Below are 26428 nucleotides of genomic sequence, written 5' to 3'. Positions count from 1 at the left end.
CACGTGTTCCAGCTTTCTGCATTTGTTTACGCATGAACATATACCACTGAGGTCATCTTTAGTGCTCAACACTCTCCCTCACATTATGAGTTTTGAAAACTGACACCCCACATGTAAAGAAAGAACTAGCAGATAGGCTTTCAGTGTACTTTACAGTATTCTTCATATAAATGTATGATTTTGTGTGTAGACATCTTGGATTTGTGAATATGTTTAATTTCAAACACATTCTGCAAGCATTTTTGGAAAGTGAGTTTTTTTCTTTTAATCCTCTCCACTTGTACATGAAATGCACACAAAACGCCAATAAAATAATTTTACATTGTTCTTGTTATCTGTCATGCACAAATGACAAGCTTTTGAAATTTGCTTATTTTATCTTGTCTTTTAATCATACATAATTTTTTTTTTCAGTATGATGTTACGCTTTCAAATCCTTTTAGATATTATCAAGGGGATGATTCCAGTATTGTAACAAGACCTTAACACTTTTTGGAAGGATGACAAGAAACGTACAAAAGGAAACAAGCCCGATCTATTCTCCTGGCAATATTCAGTCAAGCTCCCTTTAACTCTTTGCAATAGCACTTTGGTATTCAATCAAAAGGTTATAGCTGCACTTTTATCTCCATCAGACAACATACTGTGGCCACCAATGTGGCCAGCATCATTCACATCTTTCACTCAACACCACTGTAGCTTTATATCTGGCAGTGTAGATTGATTAGGAAGCGCTATGGCATACGACCTCAGTCAAACTTTGCGAAACTCAAAAGTTGTGACTAAATTCAGGGTAAATGCGTAGGAAAAAAAAGACAATACATGACATTTCACTGTTACACCTTTCAGGCTAACAAAATGGCAATAGAAAAACATCATGAAAATGCTCAAAGCAATACAATGTCCACAGTATACAAAAATCAACAATCACTTAAATATCTCAGGTATGGATGAAGTGCAGGACTAGGGTAGAAAAACACCTCGATCAGATACAGGATTACACTTTAGTCTCATGAGAGGGCAGAATTCACCTCTGAAGGGTTGGGATCCTACTACTCCACAGTCTCAACAGCTAGTACCAGCGTTCACTTTGGGGGAAAACATAACAAAAGCACTTTTAACTCAAAGGAAAACAAAAAAGGTAGAAAAGTGAAAAGACGGGTCCTCTACAGTGCAGGAAAAGAGTTGGAGGAAAGAAAGAAAATGGAGATTCGTCCTTGTCTCCTAAAGTCTTTTTTTGTTTAGTCTGGGAACCGCTGACAGGCTTTCTTCCAGCGGCAGGCAGTGCACCATTGGTCCCTCCGCTCCACGCCGTATACTTTTCGGCACTTTTTGGCCTCACCTCGGCCCTTCCTGAGGACATAAAAGGGATAAATACACATTGAAAAAATTAAAATGTACAGTTGTTATCTTATATAACTTTTGTGGTGTAACATACTGTAGTCAGAATGATCAGTCATATTAATATTTACGACTTCAAAACATACTAAGTTAACTGCGCTAACAGAATTATCTTTGCTTAGAGATCTTTTAATTAGCTACAGAGGGCAGCATTTAACTGAGCATGGATCATTAATAATACCTGAAGGAACAGTGCCCTCTGGAGGGAGATGCACTCATGGTCTGTGATCTGGTGGGGGCGCTGTTCCTCTGTAGCCACTGTTCTCCAACACTCACTGACCGGCTGCGAGATGCTGGAATCTACAGATCAACATAGTAATAAAAGGACAGATGGCATAAAGTGTTTTAAAATGCACCACCTATGATGTTAACTGCTTCTGGAGAGGCAGACCAACCTGAGGTTTCTGCTGGACGTCACCAGATGGGGTCCAGCTACAAAAGGTGGGAGAGCCTGGAGAGACCGTCACCTGAATGGGTGCGCAGGCCTGCAGAAAACAACACAGTGATGAAAAAAACAAAACACTTTAACAAAGTGTTTTTTTTTTTTTTACAAGATTTTGATTTTTTCTATAATCAATAATAAAGGGATAGTTCACCCCTTAAATGAAATCTGTTCATTAGACTTAAATTAAACCGCTCGATTTTAGCCGTTATCTCAGCTGATCTGTACCTGATAGAGATGTTCAGTGTGGATCTGCCACACGCTGCTTGGAGCTGATTGGCTGAGTGGGCTTGACTGGACTGGAGCATCTTGGGGTCCTGGGGTGGATTGGCTTTGTGTGGAGCTGCAGGAGGTCCAGGCCCCACTGCAGAAGGATGGAGCAGGAGATGGAGGTGCAGTTTCCTCATCTTCAGACGAGACCTCTGTGTAGTAGAAGTCTTCCTCCCTATGTGACCGCTCTGAGCCCCCACTGTTTAAGAGAAAACTAAATAAAGGAAAAAAATACAATGCATTATTTGAAGGTTATTTTCAGGCCTAGTATATAATGTAAACTTGCAGAACTATACATGGTTTTTCAACATCATAAACACTGATATTGCTTAAAGATGCTTCATAATGTTCCTGTGCCATCTCAGTTGTTCCAAGAGTTTGGTGTGTGTGAGGACATACTCACCCCAGGTGAAGAATGCGAATGTGCCGTTTCATTCCAACCCGTGATGTCAGCACTTTCCCGCAGCCAGGCCACAGACACCTGTATGCTCCCCTGCTCATGCTCTGAGAATGAGAAAGAAAAACAAAGAGTGACTCACATGTATTTTTAAAACATCAGCTTAAAACTCTGTCTATTCACCCTCAGGTTCTGCAGTCTGACAGTTTTCTCATTCTCACCTTGCACCTCCTGGCCTCCGGCTCCTCACATGCGGCTTGGTCCAGCTCCATGTGCAGTCCTTCGTCTGTCAGTTGGCCCAGGCTCCTGTCCATCTCGGTGACCGATGGAGAAGGGGCTGGGCTGACATTGCCGTGGTCCCAGCTCCAGTAACCACTGCTGCCGCTGTCAGATAGCTCACCTCCACAACACTCCATGTCCCCTGTAGTCACAGCCAAAAAAAGGGGAAGTGTGAATAACACGCTTAACCATACAGTTGCTAAATTAATTGGTGGGGTGTGTGTAATACTGTTTAATGAAACATATAATCACTTTATAATTAAATGTTAGATTAAAAGGTTAAATGAATAAAACTAATTTTTACAAAAGTGAGTGAGAAAACCACAGAATCGGTAAATTACATGTTGGGTTGTAATGTTGGGTTGCATGTTGGACTGTTTAATAAAATTGTAATATAATAATTAAATATTTATATAATTAAATAAGTGTATCATCAAAGAGAAATTAATAAGACATTTTTTTTTCAAAAATGACGTGTAACAGGTTGCAGGTTGTTGGGTTGTAATGTTGGTTTGTTTGTTGGACTGTATAATATATGTATAAAATATTACATAATCATCAAATATTTCTATAATTCAATATAAAGTGTATAAAGTGAAATTCATAAGACAAAAAAATGAAAGAGCAAATTGCTAAATTAATTGTTAGACTGCATGTTACACTGTATAATAAAATTATAATATAAAAATTAAAAAGAGATATTAATAAAAAAAAAGAGTGACAAAAACATATAAATCCTAAAATAATTGTTGGGTTGTGTTTTATACTGTATAATAAAACTGAAACATTTAATATACTAAATAAATATATAATTAACTGAGTGCATAATTAAAAAGCTAAATAATAAAACATACAAAAATGGAAAGACTGACAAACCTAAAGAATTGCTCAATTAATTGTTGGGTTGTGTGTTATACTAGATCATGGAAAATATATAAGATGCACTTAATTAAAAAGTAAAATGAATAAATTAAAAAAATGTCTACCAAATTCTAAAAATATACTAGATGAGAATCTGATGAGACTTTGTTTAAAATAAACTGTCTGCAGTGGTTTGTCAAGCATACACTAAAAAAGTGCTCCGTGTTTGGCAAGGTGTGGTTTGCAAAAGAAACCAGTTCACCTGGTAGGAGGTCCCTCTGCGGGGGGCTTTGAACCACTGGACTGCAGGACAGACTGGTGAGCACCATTGCAGCCATGATCTCATCCATCTCCACCGACTCAGGACTTCTGAAATAAGGCAGAGAGTAAAAACTCTTCACACGACTACATTACACTGCATTACAGATCTATGAAGTAAGATTGCCCACAATAATGTTTCACCATTATCACACAATATCTGTAAAGTAATTCTGCACTATCAGAGTCAGGGTTATTCTAAAGCAGGGGTGGGCAAACTTGGCCCTTCCAGGCCACTTTCCTTCAGAGGTTAGCTCCAACCCTAATCAAACACACCCGAACCAGCTAATCATTTTCTTCAAGACTACTAGAAGGCTACACAGGCAGGTGAGTCATAGCAGGGTTGGATCAAATCTCTGCAGGAAAGTGGCCTGGAAGGGCCACGTTTGCCCATCACTGTTCTAAAGTGAAAAAGGGCTGGTATTACATTATATTTAGAAGACAACAAACTAGACAGATGAAATGGATCTGTAGTTTAACCTGTAAGGTAAGTCCACACCGGAAGACCGTGGGAAGGATAGAAGGTTTGTTTGCTGTGCGTTTCCATCGGCTGACCACTCTGTCCCTGCATTCAGCTTCTTCTGCACACCCACCCCTTCTCCCTGGCCACAACACTGCATGTAGACCTGCAGGATTGGAAACAATCAATTACACACTTGCCTTTATCTATGTACAAGTTACAGGGGCTATATATCATCATTTATTATGACACATACCAATCCGTCCTGCCCTTCTGTGCACATCGATATCGTGTCTAGTCCTGCTCTGGATCCCACCGCTGCCATGCTGTGTCCTCTCAGCTTAAACAGTCGGCTTTGGCTCTCCGCACAAAAAGCTAGAAAGCAGGGAAAAGCCTGTTAAAACACCGTGCATTTACAGTGCATGTTTTAATCTAAACGCCAAACTGGCTTATAACAACTCACAAGCTCTGCGACAGCGCCACGAGGCCATGAAAACGTGGAAAATAAATAAATTAAATGTACAAGCAACACCCTCTATTAAAAACTAAAGCACTTAAACGAGACTTTCAGGATAAATTAATTACTCGTATATGAGAATTACATGAGAAAGACAACAATGTTATGTAACAATCAAAAATACCTTTATCGAATACACGCGATAGATTTTTGCGTATAGATAAGCAGCGCATTCGGATATTGCTCGGTGCCTTTACTTTTTTTTTTAGGGAAACACACCCCCTGACTGTGAGCCTCTCAGATACTGTAACTCTGGATTTAGGGAGTGAAATCATTGAGAGATCCAAATCCCGCATCGGAATTCGGATTCATCATTGCAACTCGAGTGTTTTGAATCCATTCACTAAAAAGATTCATTCGCTGAATCGTTCTATAGCTCCATACTATTGATTGGATACACGGTAGGCGAGTCTTTTATTAGTGACTCAATGAATCATTTACTCAACCGATTCGTTAGAAACCACCAATTCGAAGTCTGTATGGTATTTTCATCTATTTTGATAATATACCATCTATTTGTATTGTGGCTTTTTGTCTTTTTGAACGTATTTACCAGCTCATATCCACCTTTACACTTATGTGATTCTCGCCTCGTTTAAAGCTGACAGGAAATAAGATGCTTGCTGAGAGCATATCATTTACTCAAAGCCAAAGCCGACAACAAAGGCTTGTCTAAAAATTGCTGCCTTGCAAACACTTTGCACTTTCTTCAGGAAATGCTATTCTAGTTTGAATATTAGGAACAGCTAAATTAAACTATGCCATTTGTTTAATCCAGATCCATACTTTAGCTGTGACTCTCGTAATGGGCGTTTACATCCAGCAAAAAACAACCTTCCCACTGGAGGCGGAAGCTGCGTTCTGATTGGCTGACTCGGTTCCCCGAAGGACACACCTTCGCCTAACAACGTGTGCGTACACGAGTTTCTGCTCAACCCCCGTTTATGTACACAATCCAATAGGCAAAACAACAGACAGTTGCAATACAATAAATCACATTTGTGCACATTATTCTTGAAAATGCTGATATAAATACCCATTAAGCCACATGCATTAGACTGCCACACTAAAACAAATCATTTTAAACAGCGTATTTTCTCGACACGACCGCGGTAGGATTAAAATCAGAACAGTTCACATAAACACCGGCTATATGATTTTAGTGGGAAAAGTCTGTAGACATGCAGTAAAATAAACACTCAATATTTGCCAGACCGTCACTGAAAAACCGGCATGTTTAGTGATTTTACCTTGAATGTTTTCGTAGGGAGAGATGCCGCTGTCTGCTGCTCACCAGTGATTCTCTGCCGTCAGTCGGGGGCGGGGGGGCTGTGCGTCGCGCTCGCGCAGCTTGCGTGTGTGTGTGTGTGTGTGCGTGTGTTTGTGTGTGTGCGTGTGTGACCCTAGTCCACAAAACCAGTCACCAGGGTACTTTTTTTTTTTAATTGAGATGTATACATCATCTGAAAGCTGAATAAATAACTTTCCATTGATGTAGTATGGTTTGTATTTGGCTGAGATACAACTATTTGAAAATCTGGAATCTGAGGGTGCAAAAAAAAAATCAAAATATTAAGAAAATAGCCTTTTAAGTTGTCCAAATGAAGTTCTTAGTCATGCATATTACTAATCAAAAATTAGGTTTTGATAGTTATATTTACGGTAAATTAAAAAAAATATCTATAAGCTATACACAGTGTTATTCTTGTTGATTAATAGTTATTAATATAAAATAATTTAATAATGTGGTGTTATGGTGTAGGCCTATAAGAAAATAAGATTATTAAAAAAGGGTTATTTTAACTGCTTCTCCCCCAATACTGGTATGTTGCATCAACTCTTACAAAAATAGAAACATTAAAAAAAATCATGTACTATGAGTCAAATAATAGTTTCACAGTTATAGTTCAAAATATTGTTTTTATTTCCAATGTAATATACATGATAAAAAGTATTCCACAATAATAATGATGTCATTTTTATTAATATATAGCCTATGTGTGAATAGACCGACAGACAGATTATTTTAAGTCATTCTAAGGTAACTGCCCAGTTTAGACCGCATTCTGCAGTTTCCAGAGCAGTCCATTGACATGTCATCTTTCACCTACATCATTTGGTCTATTTCGTAAATATTCAGCATTGTGTATTTACACACAGACATTTAGAAGAAAGCATTCATCATGTAATGATGTCTGGGGATTATAAGCTTTCTTCTGTCGGCAGCCGTGCCCGACGGACTTCATCCTCCAAAGGGGATTTTAGGTCTGGACAGCACAAGCATGTTGGGTTTCAGTCTCTGAATCCAGTCTGGGTACTGCCTCGAGGCATTGTGTCATGTGACTCACACTGACCTACAATAACCCAGACATGGTTGGATTCCTTTATAGTTTTATATGAAGTTATGGCAATGAATGGACAAATTTATTAGCTCACATGATAAAAAGCAAATAAATAAATAAAAATATTTATTTTTAACATGTTTGTGTTGCAAGTTTGTTTTAAGGCTTGCAAAATGTGAATAAATACAAATAATGTATTTTAAATTAAAATGTTGGCCTTCTGTCATACTAGAAATGTTTGTCTGGAATAGGAGGGACAGCCTCCTTAGCAATATCACTCATATCAACCACAGTATCCGTATCAAACAGAGGTGCTATGTTCTTCTGACTCTTGGTTTTCCAGTTCACTGCAGCATAGACAGCAGTCGGTTCTGAGTTGGTCAGATGTTGAGGTAAAGCATCAGGCTGCTCCACTGCCTGCTTGTTTACTGGTTTGTTGGGGGCTGAGACGGAGTGATTATCATCAGGCTTTGTCATTGCTGGAGAAGGGCTCTCATTCTCCCCTTCAGCTTTGTCAGATGGAGGCTGTAGTGGAGGCTCACTAATGCACTCATAAGGATTTTCCTCATTCAGTTGAGCCTCCACGAGTGAGTATATATGATCAGTTAGATCCTTGGCATCTGGCATATATTCAACACTCTGGGACTCCGGTAGTTTCTGCAACAAGGACATTAGTTTGTAAGAATATTTATTTATCATTTAGTTTTTTTTTCATATCGCATACTATGACTTTTATGCCGGATTTATAAAAAAAAAAAATAATTATTAGCTTTCTCTATATGCTTTCCATTACAGTGTAATTTCCTTTAATCCAATAACTCTCTGGAAATTACTTATCCTCTCTTGCTGATTCACTGCAATTTACCACTAAATGATTTTAATTGACCATAATATGATAGATATGGTTCAATAGTGTACCACAAACGGTCTCATAGCAGGAAAAAGTGAGTTTGTCCTTTTAACGCAAATTGTCATCATTGGTCATACTATGCTTTGTATTCAGTATAAACTAATAGGGATGTAACGATTAACCGCGAGCCGGTAAAAATTATAATAATCGTGAATCGAATCGAACCGTGAAATCAAAATTGTGAATAGAATCGAATCGTGAGTTGAGTGAATCGTTACATCCCTATAAGCTAATGGTCAAATAAATAATTATTTCTGCACAATCTAACTCTTAAAATGATTTTTGTTGCTGTAACCTAATCTGGTCAGGTTTATTTGGTCATATTAAAGAATTTTAAAAAAACATTTAGAACATTTGAAACATTAGAACATTAAAAACATTTCTTGCTCACCAATATGTTCACCAGTGAATGGGTGCCGTCAGAATGAGAGTTTTTAAGCAGCTGATAAAAACATCAAAATAATTCACAAGCAGCAAATAATGTAAATAATCCACAAGCTGCATGTTTGTTATACACAAATCATATACATCAATAAGACATTTTTAACTTCAAACCATTGCTTCTGGCTAGAATACAAGTCCTCTATTCATCATATAGCTTGCCTTTCTCCATAGAAAACGTCGTCGGAATCAGGAGAGAAATATGCACAGATCATATGCATATTTCTTCAATATGCAAACAGTCCAAAACAGTTCACAGTCACTGATGCAAACATTATTATGGAATATGGACTGCTATTTTGGCCAGAAGCAATGGTTTAAAGTTAAAACACTTTATTGATGGACTGGAGTCGTGTGAGTTACTTGTGGATTATTGTGAGGTTTTTATCAGCTGTTTGGACTCTCATTCTGACGGCACCCATTCACTGCAGAGGATCCATTGGTGAACAAGTGATGTAATGCTAAATTTGCCAAATCTGTTCTGATGAAGAAACAGACTCGTCTATCAAATTTTCAGCAAATTGTCATTTTTGGGGTGAATTATTCCTTTAAATAATATTTTGACTTAAAATAAAGTAATTTAGATGTTGTCAAGTGAAACACATTTTGAAGCAACCTGGCAATTTTTTTACAGTATATTTTAATAGTGAACAATAAGCCATTGAAGCAACAACCAAGAGTAATACTAATTAATATATTGTATTCTAAGTATTAGTTTTGCCTTATGTAAGTCTCTTACATTTTGTTGAGGTGCAGATGGAATATTTGTTTTCTCTCGTCTGTGCAAATACCTGGGTGAAACACTGTCAGATATACTGGAGACGAAAAAAGAAAAGTCACTATTTCAAATGTTACAGATACACAGTAGCAACCACTTTGGATCCTGTTTATTTTCCTGATATTTTTTGCATGGTCTCTGCATGCAAACATGATGCTATCAGTCCATCTTTGTGGTTTACATAGACACAAAGGTACCGGAGTTGACAAACAGGTCTCTGCTTTTCTTACAATAACACAAGCATTAATGTTATTCATGCTACGTGACATGCACTTGGTAACTTGTGCTTCTGAACCTGTCATTGCACATTCCACCCATTTGCTCACAGCATTCTGTTACAATCACTCCCTTCTCCTGGGTGTTTTGAATCAGCACAAAATGTGATACTGACCAAATTCCTAAATATGCACGTAAATATATAAAAAAGAACGAATGAAAAAGAGAAAATACGAGACTTACCTGAAACAGCTTGTACAAAGGCTGTAGACTGTGACATAAATGATGATGAAGAGGGCTGACACAATGCTAATCTGAAGGGAGGAAGAACAACCTGATAACCAGCTGACCAGACCCTCCTCAACAGGAGCCATCACTCTTCATACAGTTTCTGTAATGACTGAAATGTAAGAACTGAAGGAAAGTCAAATCAATAATCTGTAACAGCTGCTATTCTCAATGAGATTGTTGACGGGCCAATGAGTAAAAGTATGAAAGCGAATATAATGTAAGCAGTTATTACGGTTCTCACAAACACGATGACTACACAGGTGAGTACTTGCACAAGTCACACCTCTCTTTCATGTTAACACAGACAGGTGTTACTGCAATGTTAACTCTATTATTCATTTAAAAAATGCAAGGAGAAACAGTAGCGGATGAAAAGTAATGCCAAAAAAGTAGAAATATTAAAGAGTAATACCAAAAGCAGTGTAAACTTTACCTTAAGCATACAGATCTTTCAAATTAATATTCATGCACTGATATTATACATCATCTGTGTGAGATTTTTCATAAACTAATATCTATAAACAACCGCCTTTTCTCAGTTTGCTAAAAAAGAATAAAAGGGAATATCCAATTACCTTTGACCTCAGTTACACGATCCTAGATCCCCCTTCATCATCTTGTCTTTACTGGCAGCAGGAACACACTGATCCAACAGGGATTTGACAAAGTCACAATTCCTCATTCTGGATTCCTGTCACTCCAGTGCCTAGTCCATACATCCCTCAAAACAATTCACTTCGCTCGCATACTTGTTCATTCAATTAGCTTAGATGCTTATTTTTAATAATAAAGTATAATTTATCTATTCTGATTTAGATTTTATATATAAATAGGGTTAGTTCTGTTTTGAATGATATCTATACCTACAGTAATTAAAACAAAACGTTTGTCTCAGTTCATGCCTCCTAATGGAAAAAGGATGTATGATAAACTGTATTTCAATAATGTCTTTGCACAAAAACTACTGTTATGATACACTAAAATAATAGAATTGTAACTTTTTTACTTACAAATATTAAGTCTCATTCAACTTGCTTAACTAAAATCAAAACTCACCAAAGATTTATTACATGGATTTTAATGTAAACTTTTATTAAAGTACAAAGCAATATCTAAGGCACATTTTAGTTTAAACACCAGGGTTAAACTGAGGTAGAAATGATTTGTTATGAAATAAATACAGTACATCATATATCAAGGGGGGAAAATAAATACATTTTAAAAGTTCATTTGTGACCCTGGACCACAAAACCAGTCATAAGGGTCAATTTTTCAAAATTGAGATTTATACATCATCTGAAAGGTGAATAAATACACTTTCCATTGATGAATGGTTTGTTAGGATAGGACAATATTTGGCCGAGATACAACTATTTGAAAATCTGGAATCTGAGGGTGCAAAAAAATCTAAATATTGAGAAAATTGCCTGTAAAGTTGTCCAAATTATGTTCTTAGCAATGCATATTACTAATCAAAAATTAAGTTTTAATATATTTACAGTAAGAAATTTACAAAATATCTTCATGGAACATGATCTTTACTTAATATCCTAATGATTTTTGGCATAAAAGAAAAATCAATAATTTTGACCCATACAATGTATTTTTGGCTATTGCTACAAATATACCCCAGCGAATTAAGACTGCTTTTGTGGTCCAGGGTCACATTTGTTCAGACGAATTACAGGACAGTTCAAGGAAAAAAAAAAAAAAGATTATATTTTGCAGTGTTCAAATTTAATACGTTTAAAAAAAACTATTTATTTTATCAGTGTAACATTTTACGTTACAGTGTTTTGTTGCTTTACATTTTTTAAATTATAAAACTTTATTTTTCTCTAGGTTTTAATCAGATTTTGACTACTAGATTTTCAGTGTGGTTCTAGACTGTTGGACCCCACAGTATATAACAGCACACCATGACAAACAAAGTATTTAAGCATGAATTTTTTTGTTCAGGCCTGCAGATGTTTTTTTTTTTTAAACAGAATATGTATATTCTGCATGAAAGTTCTATAAGATAAACAAGAAGCAAACAAGAGTTGATCCGTTCCTCCACCACAACACCGTTGCCTGACAACGCTGGGTGCAAAATAAAAGCAGCCTCTTTGTTTCCCTTATCCCTCACCCCTCCAACTCTCCCTCATTCTAATTTGGGCCAAATCCAGCTTTACGCCTTAATTTGAATATTTTTGCCTTCGAAAAACTCATTCCCAGACTCCAAACAGTTTCAGGTAAACAGGCCAGTTATGCAAAGCCATACAATACTGGATCTCAGAGGAATGTCGGCTAAGTGGTAGATTATCCTCAGTAGTGAATTTGTGGGAAAAACCCATTTAGTATGAGTTTGATTTGATTTGTAGGCCTTTTAATATAAAAAAGAAATGAAAGAAGGAAAAGCATTGCAATTCGCATCGCAATTCTCATAATAAATGCACTAAAATAAAACAATTTTAATTTTACAACTTTTATATTAATAAATACCTATTGGTTCTACAGTATATAACTAAGCAAATATGCTTAGTAAAATCTTTTCAAAATAGTTTTCAGTCTTTTTTCTTCAGTTGCCTTTGCACAGCTCCTCTCATAAGAACTGCAGTCAGAACACTGCACAGCACCAACAAGAAGAACGATCCTCCAGCCAGCATAATGAAATGTTCTCCATGCACATTTACAACAGACTGCCGATGCACCAGAAAGTCTCTAAACATTGCTTCCAGCTGGCACATAGTACACATAGCCAGGAAGATATGGAAGATCTGATGTCCATGGCCCACAATGTCACATCTCCCTGGAAAGAAGCGCTCAGGAACAGGACAAGAGAAAAACAGAGCCGCTAACATGAAAAACACCACTTGCAGGGCATGAATCACCAACACCGGCTCGTCCCAAGATCTGGTGACCAGGCGGTGTGCTACGGGGCTAATGTCGAGCATGTACGCCAGGCTGGTGGGAATGATCTGGCAGATCTTTCGGCGGAGCGGGTACGGGCGGTGGTAACGGAATTTGGCGTAGCAGCAGCTGGTGCAGGACAACCATGCCAGGACCGCGGCACCAGGCAGAAACACAACACCCACTAGGCTGTGCCTCCATACTGGTTCTGAACAGTAAAAATAGTGGCCTAGTGAGCAGCCATACTGGTAAATAGCTACACCAACGTAGTCTATGAAGAAAAGGGAGTAATGGGCCAGTTCAGAGTGTGACTGCAGCAGATGGGCGGCCACGCTGAAACTGAGGTATGTAAGTGATGACAACACGTACAAAAACAGAGGCAAAGACGCCACGTTGAACGTCAGCCCCCATGTCCCTGCAAATAAAGAAAACTGGAGTAGAATGGCAGGGATTGCCAGCAGGTGTGTCCATACATTGAGCAACTCATTGTGGCATTGAAAGAGGCTACAAAAGTAGCTCCGCCATTCCTGATGCACCGGACGATAGCCCGACAAGATATAGGGCTCACGAAAGAGGCTCGGCACATCAGAAGCGAGTACGGTGGCTTGAGGTAAAGGTAGACAGGACAACCAGTTCGACAAGTGTGGCAATTGCCCCAGCTGCTGTATACTCAAAGTCAGCGTACTCAGACGGGCCAAAACTCCGCTTGACATGGTGAAACTCTGGATCAGTGTCAAAAAACGAGCTGCAACGAGAAGCAGAAAACAGCACGAGGATAAATTATATTGACAAATCAGCATGCCATGATTCAGAACTCTGCCAGACAAAGAGCCGATTCATGCTGAACTAAACCTCTTACGCTTGATAAGTTAATAACTGGCCTGGCTGAATTGACCATTGTATACTCACATTGTGCTCCAAACCAGCATTCTATATTCTAAAACACTGAAAATGCTGTCTAGATAGGGAGCTCACTATGTTTTGAGACACAGCCATTATCTTCATTCTTTGATTATCCTAGTACGACACGCTTAGTATTATCTACTGCTACCACACCTTACTTCACTATATATAGCAGTTAAAGCAGACAAGGATTTTAACCAGTTTGCAAAACTTGTTTAGATTTATAGATAATAAGCACACAAATCAAAGAGAAGAAAATTATACTTTTAATCATGCCTGATCAGGTAGAGAGCGCAAGCGTATGTGACATTTCATACACCAGAAAACATTCTTTCAAAACGCCGGAAACTATCTGTATGCGTGGAAAAAAAAGAAGAAAATCCTTACTTCCAATTTTTAAATAAAAGGGAGTAAATAGCCTAGTTATCGTTCCTAATATATTAGCAGCTCCTCACCTGTGCGGAACCGGATCAAAGTCAATCTTCGTTCTTCTCGGTTATTTTTTTTAAAAGATATAAGGGGTTTCATATCGACCCAAAGACCTCAGACTTTTTGCATTTGTCCCTTGGCAACTGCGCTGTGCCTGTCGAATAGTGATGTCCGGTTCGCGAACGAATCGTTCAATTTAACCGGGACTGATGTTATGATTACTTACTTTATATTTGAATGTGTTAAGCCCGCGATAGACTTAACGCCATTACGTCATCGCCAATGACGTCATTACGTCGAGCGTAAAATAACCGGTGAACCGAGTTTTTCAACCGGTTTATTGAATCGAACTGTCCGAACGAACCGGTTCGCGGAAAAGAACCGAACTTCCCATCACTACTGTCGAAGTGTCCACAGAGGGAACTGTTGTGCCACCGGCTCCGTGAATCTGGGCGGGGTTACAAATAATTCAAATGACTCAGTTCGGTTCACACGCAGACATCACTCAGTTCACTGTTCGAATAAGCAAAATGATCAAGGATAAGAAAAAAGGATACAACTTCAAAAACACTACTTTGTACAGTAGCCTTACATGATTATAAAATCCATTATAAAATTCAATAGTATTTTGATATCTGAACAATCGTTTTCTCAAAAATTAATTGTAGCAGAATGCTTGATTGAAATGAAAAGCAATAAAATTCAAAAATAAAAAATAGACAACACATTACGGTACGTATATTCGCCGCTAGATAACATTAAACATTGATAATAGAAAATATGTTCATCTTGAAGTCTCTACTTGCATTAGATTTTCTCAAATTGAAGAAATATTGCACGTGTTCTGGAAATGTACACAATTACAAGCATTTTGGAACATTATATATATATATATATATATATACACATACATACATATACATACATACATATACATATACATATACACACATATACATACATATAGAGGCACCCAGACTGTAGATTTAAAGGAGAGAAAATATTAGGTAGAATCACAAGTCACCGTTCATTTCATTGCATATTTTCTATACAGTGTATGTGAAAGGTGATTGAAGCTGTCGTTCTGTCTAACATCTGCTTTGAAAGTAAGAAAACTATTTATTATTATACTTGCAACTATAAAACTTTTAAGCCTGCATTTAAAAATGCAAAATAGCCTTAAACAGAACTAATGCCTCCACCGAAACATACTGTCTGAGTGGGGGCAGTAACTTTAAAGTGCATCGACATATTTGTTGTCGGCAACGACCATTATTACACGCTACAACAGCACCTCCGCAAACGCTGTATTTGTTGTGAGCGCATGCGCAGCACCACCACTCTTTTCGCGCGAAACACTCAAGCGGGCCTGGCGAATCTTCATTCTGTGGATTTGATTGGACGTCGCATCCCAGGAGACGGAATAAATCAGTTGATAAGTCACCGGTGTGTCGTCCAATCAGCACTCGGATTCCACAGCGAGAGCAGCCTGGTGGCGCGAAAAGACACACACCAGTGCTGAGTGCGACACGAGGTGTTCTGCACTGACCATTTCTCAACGCTTTTAAAAGCTATACAGAAAAAAATGGCTGTTGAATTTGTGGACGATCAGGAAATGAGGGAGGCGCAGAGGGATTATCTGGATTTTCTTGACGATGATGTAAGTATAACGCATTTATTATATGTTTATTAACTGTTAAATTACTGAAGTTCGTGTGAGTTATAGGAACAAAGGCCCTATAACAGCAGGTATGAAGCATAATATAAATTATTTAAAAAGGTTTTTGTTTGACAACTTTATTTGCGTTTTTACCTTTTCCCAGCAAGACCAGGGCATTTATCAGAGCAAAGTACGACAGATGATCAGTGAAAACAAATCCAGGCTCATTGTGAACCTCAACGACCTCCGCCGCCGCAACGAACAGCGTGCAGCCAAGTATGTTTAGCCTTATTTTACACGTACACTTTACAGTACAGTGTACACATGCATAAATTGTGAGCATCTGGTCCTCAGGCTGCTGAATAATGCTTTTGAAGAGCTCCTGGCGTTCCAGCGTGCTCTCAAAGATCTGGTGGCTTCAATAGATGCCACTTATGCCAAGCAACACGAAGAGTTCTTCATCGGTCTGGAGGGCAGCTTCGGCAGCAAACACGTCTCCCCTCGAACCCTCACCTCTCGCCTGTTGGGTAGCATGGTGTGTTTGGAGGGCATCGTGACCAAATGTAGGTCCCACCTTATTTATGTACTTAAAGAGTTCATATGTTGCATGGATGGTGCATTGACAAAATGTTATTTTTCTATTCACAGGCTCTTTGGTGCGTCCCAAAGTAGTACGCAGTGTGCACTACTGTCCAGCCACTAAGAAGACTATGGAGCGCAAATACACTGATATGACCTCTCTGGATGCCTTTCCTTCAAGTGCCATTTACCCCACCAAGGTACCATATTCCACCTGAGCACTTATGGTGCTTTTCCACTGCGTGGTACGACTCGGCTCGGCACGGCTCAGTATGGCACGCAGTGTTGCCAGATTGGAAATGTCCAAGTATCGTACCAGAAGCTCAAAATTATATTTGGAAGAAAATTATCGTACACGAGTAAAAACGTACAGAATACAGTTATTTATCTACTAGACTAAAACAACAACTTTTTGACACACCCTTCAAATTACCACAATAAATAAATAACTATGCTAGGACCCTGTGAAAGGAGTCCAGAAAAATTTAAATGGAAAAAAAAAACAGAATCCAAAAAAATTTAAATTTGGAAAAAAGAAAAAAAAAAGGAATTTGGGAAAAAATACAACGTATATTTTTTCCCAAATTCCTTTTTTTTTTTTTTATTCCAAATTTTAATTTTTTTGGATTCATTTTTTTTTCCATTAAAATTTTTCTGGACTCCTTTTTAAATGGTTAAATTAAATTTTATTAATCAAAAGCACGTCTAATTAAATAATGAAACGTATACAATTCAACATCAAATCTATTAAAAATTTAACAAAAATTACATTTAGGGTTTTATGAAATGTTCTATTTTTTTCACCTTGTTTATTGTTACCAAATTCTGTGTTTTAATATGTCTAATTATTTTAATGCATAAAAACTACTTTTATTTATAGCCTTACGAAATGTTTTTTTTTTTAGAAATTCTGCGTTGGGTATTTGAATTTTTCTGGTTATCGAATGAAGGCATCGAATGAACACATTAATTTATCTTTTAATTAATGAAAATTAAACTAATTTTTTTTTTTGGCAAACAAAGGGGATTTACAATTAAAATTAAAACATGGAAGAAATATTGTGATTATTCCTTAATTTTAGTAGTAGTAGTTGTACGTACATTCTACTGAACAATAGCAATACATTTCTGGCAGAAACTATATATTTTTGACTCTCGGAGCAGTTCTGGGGATGTTGTTCATGTATTTATGTCCTATTTAGTGAGAAGGCAGATGCTGAAATCACCGCGAGCGTCACGTGCGGCTTCAGTATGTGTGTAGTAAACAAAACCGCGTGACATTCATTCAGACCATAGACTATGATTCAGACAGACACAGAACATGCAGGATTTATATTTAAATAGCCTTTTTGCGGCTTAATATTTACAGATACTAGTCCATATTATGATTTAAGTGTGACCTTCCTTTGATTAATTCATCCAAACTTTGACAAATTCCGTGACATTCCGCATTATACAGTAAATTCCGTTGACTGGATTCCGCAATTCCATCCGTGTTTTCCCCATCGCGGAAATCATAGGGCCATAGGCGTACCTTGTGGGAAGGTCCAAACTCCACCTCTGAGTCGCTGTCATCAGAATCCTGCGTGTTGTCAGATGTTGAGGGTCCTGAGGTGTGCACCAACCCATTTAGAGTGTCTGTAATGAGCCGATTTCATGGCTTTGTTTTGATGAGGTTGACTTTGGGGAAAAAACACGTTCTGAAATTTCGAAATTATCGTACATTGTGTTTTTTTTTTCATTATTGATCGTACATCATACAGAGGTCAAAATTATCGTACAAATACGATAATTATCGTACATCTGGCAACACTGATGGCACGGCTCGGTTTGTGTTTCCACTGCAGTTTAGTACCGCTTTAGAGTGGGCGGGATTATTCACATGTCGTTATAGTTGTGCTGTACTGCCGCGACTCCTGAAAAACTTTTTCATTCCGTGCTATCAACGAGAGGAACGATTGTACTTCCTCAACAGACTTTTTGGTTGTTAAAAAGGGTGCGCTCGTTCAAAACAGTTGCGTTCGATCCTTCGCTGGCTGTGCTGATTTAAATCTAGCGGTTCTGTTGTGTCACAAGTTCAGTGACGATTCTCTCCGGCCAATCAGTGATCAGCAGAGTTTACACGTCACGTTTTGGTAACGGTACGGTACCAAGCCGTACCGTGGCGTACCATGCAGTGGAAAAGCGCCATTAGATTAGTGGAATAGCACATAGGTATTGAGGACAAGAAGTTTTCTAACATTTTGATGCCCCAAATTTGATGATGACCTTGCAAGGAACCCCTTTCTAAAATACATAGTCGCCTGTGTATTTATAGATACGTATTTAGAGTCTGTGAGAGAAATAGTGAGTGTGAATTTGTGCAGACAGCAGTTTTTTACTCTAAACTTTACTGTAGCACCCTTTGGACCCCTGTTTGATAATCCCTGGTCTAGATGGTTCATAAATGCTTTCTTTAATGTTCTCACTCTATATTTGATCCATTCAGGATGAGGAGAACAATCCACTGGAGACTGAGTTCGGTCTGTCCATCTATAAGGACCACCAGACCATCACAGTGCAGGAGATGCCGGAGAAAGCCCCTGCCGGTCAGCTGCCCCGCTCTGTGGACATCATCCTGGACAATGACTTGGTGGATGCTGTAAAGCCAGGGGACCGTACGCAGGTGATCGGCACCTACCGCTGCCTGCCTGGCAAGAAGGGCGGATTCACCTCGGGCACCTTCAGGTAAAGCTGTTTTGGAATATCATAAGTGTAAAATCAGTTTTATTGTAGAATTGTTATTTAAAATGTATAAATATTTATAATATTATTTGTTACAGCTTTGATAAGGTTTGTTCTCCATGTGTGTTTGTTCAGGACCATCATGATCGCCTGCCATGTCAAACAGATGAGCAAAGAAGTCTCTCACTACTTCTCTGCAGATGATGTGGCCAAGATCAAGAGCTTCTGCAGAACTCGCTCTAAGGTAAGAGGATGGAATGTGTCCAGGATTTGGACATGTAACCTTTGTGCACATGCCTATTGCATCACTAATTTGGACACAAGTGTTTTGTAAAGTTATGTTCTCTTAATATGAACGCTTTATTTGTCTTTCTACTCCTGTAGAATTCGTTTGATCAGTTGGCTCGCTCCCTGGCCCCCAGCATTCATGGTCATGAGTATATAAAGAAGGCGATCCTGTGTATGCTTCTGGGAGGGGTGGAGAAGGTTTTGGAGAACGGCTCACGCATTAGAGGAGACATCAATGTGCTTCTCATAGGTATTTACTTGCTTAGATTTGCACAGGCAATGTTATAATATAATGAGAAACATTTAGGATAAAATGAATAGTTCATATTTACAAATTCTGTGCTGGACATCAGTTTTAGAACTCAGTTTGAGGGTTTTTTTTGTTGCTATTTTATGTAGATACCTATCGAAATTACTTATAAAGTTTATATGACATCCAATTAATAAGTAAGCTTTAGGCTGTAATGACTTTGAGGATCTAAACAGTTTGATGCCCCAAATTTGATAATCACCTTGCAAGTACCCCTTCCTAAAATATAAAAGCTCTTTTCATACAAGTGGTAATAGTGATATAATAATGTTAAATTATTATTATTACTATTTAGTTAGCAATACTAGTAATAATAAATTATTATTGCTAGAAAAAACATTTAAAATAGTTTTTAATTATTATTTTTAATAATAATAATAATAATTAAAACATTTTAAAATAGAATTATAACAGAATTTACATTTATTTTTTAGCAGCCCTCTTGATTTTTTTTTAAATTTTTTTTATTGTAATTTTTTTGGGGCTTTTCTGTAGAGAGTGATTTATTATTATTATTATTTGAACATTTTAAATAGGGCAGTAAAATGACATAAGATAAAATAACTTTTCAGCGCTTTAATTACTTTTTTGGGTGCTGTTCTTTACAGACCCAGCAGATAGCACTGTTTATCCATTTACTGGGTTTTAAAACGATAACTGATTAAGACCTGTGTAAATATCAGTTTGTTTGTAAATGTGTATACTGATTATGAGGGAAAATCTGTGGTATGGATTTGAACAAAAATATATTAGTCTGATAAAATATTATTGAGAGTATTATACTCTAATTGGTAGTTTCAAACATAATCAATTTACATAAAATGCTTAGTAAATGAACACGTGTTTAAATTCAGCATAAATCTCTCTATTTCTCAGGTGACCCCTCAGTGGCCAAGTCTCAGCTGCTCCGGTACGTTCTGCACACTGCTCCTCGTGCCATTCCCACCACAGGCCGAGGCTCATCGGGTGTAGGTCTGACCGCAGCCGTCACCACTGATCAAGAGACAGGTACTGCGTTTCACACGCTCCGTCAACACAAGAAACCAGAGGTTCATTACTAACAGCTTTGCGTATTTTGGTTATTCTCTTAATATTAAGTTGTGTCTGTCTCTCAGGCGAGCGACGTCTCGAGGCTGGTGCCATGGTTTTAGGGGATCGCGGTGTGGTCTGCATTGATGAGTTTGACAAAATGTCAGATATGGATCGCACTGCTATCCATGAGGTCATGGAACAGGGCCGCGTCACCATCGCCAAGGCTGGCATCCACGCTCGACTGAACGCCCGCTGCAGCGTCCTGGCAGCTGCCAACCCCGTATATGGCCGAGTAAGTGCTTCATTTGGTGTTCGTAAAATCTGAAATCTGAGAGTAAAATGGCTTGCATCATTTCATAATGCTATTCTTAATAAATATCCAGTTGAGTTCAGGCAATCATTAGCAATTTAAGAAAAACACTAGGTCAGGTCAAAGTGTCTGAATAATTTTTGGTCCCAAATTTTTATAAATTTTACTTGTAGTCCATTGTATGAAGAATTTTTGGGTATAATATGTCACAGTTTACTTTATTTTGCTATCCTCACTTACATAAATGAACTATAGTGTCCTGCACCCACTAGTAAAAATATATCAAAAATGATATCTGGTGTCTGAATAATTTTTGGTTTGACTGGATTTGATGCAAATAGAAACATTACTAATCTTTTCCTTAAAGTTCACATTCTATTTTTTGAATTAGCCTGCGTCTTTTCATTGTTTCTCTCTCTTCGTCTGCAGTATGATCAGTACAAGACCCCCATGGAGAACATCGGTCTGCAGGACTCCCTGCTGTCTCGTTTTGATTTGCTCTTCATCATGCTGGATCAGATGGACCCAGAGCAGGACCGTGAGATCTCTGACCACGTCTTGCGCATGCACCGCTACAGAGATCCTCATGAGCAGGATGGAGCAGGTACCAGCTGATAGAGAGTACTTTTTTACTAGATATTTTGTGTTAGGTGTGCCATTTCTGTGCAGTCAGTGTCATCAGATAGAGTTGCTGAAAGTTTTTTAACGTTTGTGTGTTTCAGCTCTTGCTCTTGGTGGTGCAATCGATGCACTGGCCACTGAAGACCCTGATGTAACTCAGGAGGAAGAAGAGGAGCTGCAAGTGTACGAGAAACACAATCTACTCCTCCATGGCAGCAAAAAACTCAAGTAAGGAGAAGTGCCCTCTTAATTTACTCTACCTTCTGTGCTTTCTTCTCTAATACAAATGACAATATAATTATAAAGTTACACACAGCTAAATGCTTTTTAGGGACCGAGTGGTGAGTAAAGCCTTCATGAGGAAGTACATCCACGTTGCCAAGGCTCTTTCTCCTGTTCTGACTCAAGATGCAGCCAATCACATTGCAGAGGAGTACTCACGACTGCGCAACCAGGAGCAGCTCGGCTCTGACATTGCACGGGTAAATACAGACGCATTTACAAACTCAACAAGCTTATGAGTTGGTTTCCTGGTCAGGTATTGTAAAGAGTTAGTAAAAGTTCTTATGCTATCAGATAACAAATTCGATGAATCTATGCTGTGTTTTGTCCTCAGACGTCACCAGTCACTGCTAGAACCCTGGAGACTTTGATCCGTCTTTCTACAGCTCACGCTAAAGCTCGAATGAGCAAAGTTGTGGAACTGGTGGACACAGAAGTTGCTGTGGAGCTTGTGCAGTTTGCCTATTTCAAGAAGGTATGTTTGTTTATATTGTAGCTCATTTGTCACACTTGTTTACTAGTTCAGTAATATGTTATTACATCTATGCTTGAGATTGTGTGTTTTTTTAAAGATATAGATACCATATAGATATACATAGCATTTATAGATCTCTACTTATTAATGTGTTGTACTTATGTTGCACTTTAGTTAATTTCATATCTATTAAATGAGTATATCCGCCCCTTATTCCCCATTTATCAGGTTTTGGGGAAGGAACGTAAACGCTCTAGAAATGGAGAGCAAGATGCAGCATCAGAGGAGGAGGAGGAGGAAGAAATACAAGACACACCTCGAACACAGAGAAAAAGGTCTAGTGTTATTCCATAATCATTGTTTATGAATTTTCCAAGACGCTACTGTTAAAAAGTTTGGAGACTGCTGATTTTTTTTAAATGCTCTTGAAACAAGTCACATGACTAGAAACACAGTAAAAACAATAATATTCTGAGATCTTATTACAATTTTAAATAAAAATTATGTTTTTAAATGTCTTTAAATGCAATTTTTTCCTGTGATGGAAAAGCGGAATTTTCTGAGTGAGTTTTCTCCTCTTTGTCCTGTAGGAGGCGCCATTCTGAGCGCAGAGCATCTCAGGGCAGCGAGCCATATGACCCTTATGACTTTAATACTGAGACTGATGTACCACAAAGTAAGCTAAACCAACAACAAACATTCTATATACAAGTTATATTGAATGGGTTAAATTTGTTCTTAATGATTTTTAAAGTAAATACAACATCATTATTGAAAAATTATGATTTTTTACACATATGTATTATAATAGAAACTATATTGATACAGTTGATTGATGCATCTAAATTCATTCTAAATCACTTTGAAAAATCATTGTTTTTCGAAAAAAAACTTTTTAAGTAATTTGAATAAATATAAATAATTAATTAAAAATATAATAAATTACATTGTATTTTAATTGAATTAGAGGATCACTTTTCGTCATAATGCACATAAAATGCACATTCAATTTTTTTGTTCTCAGTTCAGTCCCCTGCTCCTGCGAGGCAGGATGAGGAGCCAATAGACGCTCCTGATCAGAACGGTCACACAGAGTTGTCTAATGGCAGGTAAGCGTTCAGGGTTCGTCTGCTGAGATTTTCGGTATCTCTACACTCAGCATTTTTAAAGGGTCGTCACATTCTTTTGAAGTACTGTTTCTGATTCAGTTCTAAACAGAAACTGCATCGCTTGCAGGATGGCTGATTGTTTCGGATGCTGCATGTCTGACGCACCGTGTGTGTTTTTGCTTTAGGTTGAAGGAGTTCAAAACCGCATTGCTGGAGGTGTTCCGCTCTTCTCATGCTCAGTCAGTTGGCATGATCGCTCTGATGGAAGGCATCAACAAGAGCTGCCCATCACCCTTTAAAGAAACTGAGGTCCGTGCTGCCCTCAGCCGCATGCAGGACGACAACCAGGTTATGGTTGCCGACGACATCATCTTCCTTATATAAATGTGTTTTTTGGAGAAAAAGAGAAACGAAAAAGTGTAGATCTATTTCAGAAGATTTGCAATATGTGTGCAATGTTTATTTCCATACTTTTGTACATGCAAACACATGCATGTATTTCTTAACATTTTCATTCACTCAAGACATTTTCATTAGATTTTTCTTACTGTAATTTTTTTTCACATGCTTGTTACATGCATACGTTTGATTCTTGCCAAGACATTTTTAGTTGTTTGTTTTTCTCTCTATAACATTCGTTTGTTTATTAGCATTCTTAGACTTGGTTAATATTCTTCAGAAATTTGCCTTTTCTTATGGTTTTATATTTTTCTTAAGAACAGCTTGGACCAGTGTCTGCAGATTATTTTATTTTATTCGTTTTACAACTTGTAAATACTGATTTATTGTTTAAAAAATGTTAAACAACTGAGAATGTAAAAACAAAAAAAACAACTGGTGTCAGAATAATGCTCAGTAATATACTTCAGAATACAGTTCAGTTAGAGTTGTGGCCTAGTACTCCACACACATTGAGCTGTGGTGCTCAAGCAGGAGATAAAGGTTTCAATCTCCCCCCTCTCAATATTTTTTCTGTGTCCTGTCTATTCTGCCTCTGTCAATAAAATGTGACCAAAAGATTTTCTCATTGACTTAATTGTATTTTTCTACACTATAGGTAATATACAAAAAGACTAATGATCAAAATCTAGCTTTACATAAATCTCTGCTCTTTTGCATAACACCAAAAAGCCACATAACCTCAAACTAGTCATGCATTAGACATTCCCAGTCATTACAGTTACTGTTTGCCCTCATTGCCCTTTCAGTCTAGTGTGGGTAGAGTCTGTCTGTATTATTATGACTGGATTGTCTCGTAGATGTAGAGCAAATGATGATTTAAATGCAAAGTACAGCTCCTCATTTATAAACTTTTCTGCTCGAGCTGCTTCAAGATGCATCTTTTTACTGTCCCGCTTCCCGGTTCTTTAAAACTGGTGACTGTAACCTTTATGTTTGTGTGGGAGCTGGAGAAACCGTAAGTGGGCAATACCTAAAATCCTGTGATCATTCACTTTGTCGTTCCAAAGCCATATTTCTTTTGTGGAGAACAAAAATATATGTTGGCGTGCTGCCTGAGGCTACTGTATGGAAGCCCGTTTCCGCCACTGAATAAAAAATAAAAAGGGTAATTGCGATTTTTTATCTCACAATTCTGACTTTTTTTCTCATAATTGCGTGATATAAACTCACAATTGCGAGTTAAAAAGTCAGAACTGCGAGATATAAACTCACAATTCTGATTTTTTTTCTCAGAATTGCATGATATAAACACAATTGCGATTTATAAAGTCATAATTGCGAGATTTTATCTCGCATGTTATCATGTTCAATTTCTCACAAAATTGCATTGTGAGACTTTTTCTCACAATTCTGACTTTTTTCTCAGAATTGCAAGTTTATATCTCGCAGTTCTGATATAAACTCGCAATTCTGAGAAGATATCAGTCTCTCCTCCCCCTCAAAATGGAACTTTACTCGCAATTGCGAGTTTATATCACGCAATTCTGAATTTATAACTCGCAGTTCTGACCTTATAACTAGCAATTGTGAAAAAAAAAGTAAGAATTGTGAGATAAAAAGTCGCAATAACCTTTTTTTTAATTCAGTGGCGGAAATGGGCTTCGAAGGGGGTCTGAATACTTTCCGTACCCACTGTATATAACAAACAAACTGACTCCTATTATACAGTATAGGGACAAAAAGACAGGAGACAGGTTTCAGGTTTGAAATGACATGCGGGTAAGTAAATGGCAGAATTTACATTTTTGCAACTTTTTGCAACTGGTTCTTATGCCGTTAAACATTAACCATACCATACCATACCATGTTTTTCCTCATCTGCTTGTGATGTTCTAAGAATGACTAGGAGATGTTATCATATGCTCGTGCTTGTGCTAGTGTTGGCTGCTTGGAACGTACTGTTTCAAGAACCAAGTCAGCACTTCAGTGACCTAAATTGAAATTAGTGGGGGAGTATAAGAACATTGTGTAGGGCTACAAGTGTCAGTTGGTGTATCTGGGGCAAATTTAACACTGATTCACCAACTGTAACCCTTTCATGAGTGTTCTTGATGAGCACTAATGCTTTAGAGTTACCGCTTTAGTGCTGTGTTAACATAAATATAGCAGTTCACAAGAAGTTACAATAATTTTACAGCATTATTAATAATATTAATGTTACTTCCTGTTGATTTCAACAGAAAATAACATTATTAGAATGATAAATAATTATTTATATTTATCTATTTTAATCTATATTTTAAAATAGCCTACAATTTATTCCTGTAATAGTAAAGCTCAATTTTCAGCAGCCAATCCAGTCTTCAGTGTCACATGATCCTTCAGAAATCATTCTAAGCTGATTTGCTGCTCAAGAAACATTTCTGTTTATCAGTGTTTAAAATAGTTACTAAATATTTGTGTAATAGTAAATTCATATTATATATATA

At 37.6% G+C, this 26428-nt stretch overlaps 4 protein-coding genes across 6 annotated transcripts; 1 reads left to right on the top strand and 3 right to left on the bottom strand.

The window, feature by feature from the left end:
- Positions 1–239: 239 nt before the first annotated feature.
- On the bottom strand, positions 240–6292 carry LOC107698366 (zinc finger protein 395-like). 3 transcript variants are annotated; one of them, XM_016499340.1, is made up of 11 exons: positions 5070–5157; positions 4892–4896; positions 4685–4803; positions 4449–4594; positions 3913–4019; positions 2732–2931; positions 2517–2617; positions 2072–2327; positions 1797–1886; positions 1583–1701; positions 240–1353 (listed from the first exon to the last, which is right to left on the bottom strand). In XM_016499340.1, exons 3-11 carry the CDS (start codon positions 4751–4753, stop codon positions 1242–1244), a joined length of 1200 nt encoding a protein of 399 aa, XP_016354826.1. In that variant the 5' UTR covers positions 4754–4803; positions 4892–4896; positions 5070–5157; the 3' UTR covers positions 240–1241. The 3 variants fall into 3 exon arrangements, with proteins under 3 accessions (XP_016354826.1, XP_016354825.1, XP_016354824.1); XM_016499339.1 differs by lacking the exons at positions 4892–4896; positions 5070–5157 and adding an exon at positions 6196–6292; XM_016499338.1 differs by lacking the exon at positions 4892–4896 and having other exon boundaries at positions 2072–2312; positions 5070–5185.
- Positions 6293–6931: 639 nt separating this feature from the next.
- On the bottom strand, positions 6932–10035 carry LOC107698332 (uncharacterized). The gene is made up of 3 exons (XM_016499291.1): positions 9876–10035; positions 9378–9453; positions 6932–7944 (listed from the first exon to the last, which is right to left on the bottom strand). Exons 1-3 carry the CDS (start codon positions 10004–10006, stop codon positions 7516–7518), a joined length of 636 nt encoding a protein of 211 aa, XP_016354777.1. The 5' UTR covers positions 10007–10035; the 3' UTR covers positions 6932–7515.
- Positions 10036–11653: 1618 nt separating this feature from the next.
- LOC107698331 (membrane progestin receptor beta-like) lies at positions 11654–14272 on the bottom strand. The gene is made up of 2 exons (XM_016499290.1): positions 14174–14272; positions 11654–13560 (listed from the first exon to the last, which is right to left on the bottom strand). The coding sequence occupies exons 1-2, from the start codon at positions 14244–14246 to the stop codon at positions 12470–12472; spliced, it is 1164 nt and encodes a 387-aa protein (XP_016354776.1). The 5' UTR covers positions 14247–14272; the 3' UTR covers positions 11654–12469.
- A 1346-nt stretch (positions 14273–15618) lies between these two features.
- On the top strand, positions 15619–24095 carry LOC107698330 (DNA replication licensing factor MCM3-like). Its single transcript, XM_016499289.1, has 17 exons — positions 15619–15807; positions 15971–16083; positions 16162–16370; positions 16456–16586; positions 18875–19113; positions 19246–19354; positions 19495–19648; positions 20585–20716; positions 20824–21032; positions 21480–21654; positions 21773–21899; positions 22003–22153; positions 22288–22428; positions 22657–22763; positions 23019–23104; positions 23453–23537; positions 23723–24095. The coding sequence occupies exons 1-17, from the start codon at positions 15733–15735 to the stop codon at positions 23919–23921; spliced, it is 2442 nt and encodes an 813-aa protein (XP_016354775.1). The 5' UTR covers positions 15619–15732; the 3' UTR covers positions 23922–24095.
- Positions 24096–26428: the final 2333 nt, after the last annotated feature.

Source organism: Sinocyclocheilus anshuiensis, unplaced genomic scaffold (assembly GCF_001515605.1).
Source record: "Sinocyclocheilus anshuiensis isolate Anshui unplaced genomic scaffold, SAMN03320099.WGS_v1.1 scaffold1746, whole genome shotgun sequence".
Classification (NCBI taxonomy): Eukaryota; Metazoa; Chordata; class Actinopteri; order Cypriniformes; family Cyprinidae; genus Sinocyclocheilus; species Sinocyclocheilus anshuiensis.
Note: the sequence above shows the minus strand (reverse complement) of the source record. Positions and strands in the feature narration are given on the sequence as shown.

What these genes read in the sequence shown, in the direction of transcription:
- LOC107698366 (XM_016499338.1), bottom strand. Translation starts at nt 5,118, where the DNA reads ATGCGCTGCTTATCTATACGCAAAAATCTATCGCGTGTATTCGATAAA. An exon ending in CAGAAGGGCAGGACGGATTG is followed by an intron (nt 4,595 to 4,684) that starts GTATGTGTCATA and finishes CCAATCCTGCAG; the next exon opens with GTCTACATGCAGTGTTGTGG. An exon ending in ACGTCCAGCAGAAACCTCAG is followed by an intron (nt 1,702 to 1,796) that starts GTTGGTCTGCCT and finishes GTTGATCTGTAG; the next exon opens with ATTCCAGCATCTCGCAGCCG.
- LOC107698332 (XM_016499291.1), bottom strand. Translation starts at nt 10,006, where the DNA reads ATGGCTCCTGTTGAGGAGGGTCTGGTCAGCTGGTTATCAGGTTGTTCT. An exon ending in CTTTGTACAAGCTGTTTCAG is followed by an intron (nt 9,454 to 9,875) that starts GTAAGTCTCGTA and finishes TTTCGTCTCCAG; the next exon opens with TATATCTGACAGTGTTTCAC. An exon ending in CATCTGCACCTCAACAAAAT is followed by an intron (nt 7,945 to 9,377) that starts GTAAGAGACTTA and finishes TCCTTGTTGCAG; the next exon opens with AAACTACCGGAGTCCCAGAG.
- LOC107698331 (XM_016499290.1), bottom strand. Translation starts at nt 14,246, where the DNA reads ATGAAACCCCTTATATCTTTTAAAAAAAATAACCGAGAAGAACGAAGA. An exon ending in TTTGATCCGGTTCCGCACAG is followed by an intron (nt 13,561 to 14,173) that starts GTGAGGAGCTGC and finishes TTCTCGTTGCAG; the next exon opens with CTCGTTTTTTGACACTGATC.
- LOC107698330 (XM_016499289.1), top strand. Translation starts at nt 15,733, where the DNA reads ATGGCTGTTGAATTTGTGGACGATCAGGAAATGAGGGAGGCGCAGAGG. An exon ending in TCGGCTCTGACATTGCACGG is followed by an intron (nt 22,154 to 22,287) that starts GTAAATACAGAC and finishes TTTTGTCCTCAG; the next exon opens with ACGTCACCAGTCACTGCTAG. An exon ending in CCTCGAACACAGAGAAAAAG is followed by an intron (nt 22,764 to 23,018) that starts GTCTAGTGTTAT and finishes TTTGTCCTGTAG; the next exon opens with GAGGCGCCATTCTGAGCGCA.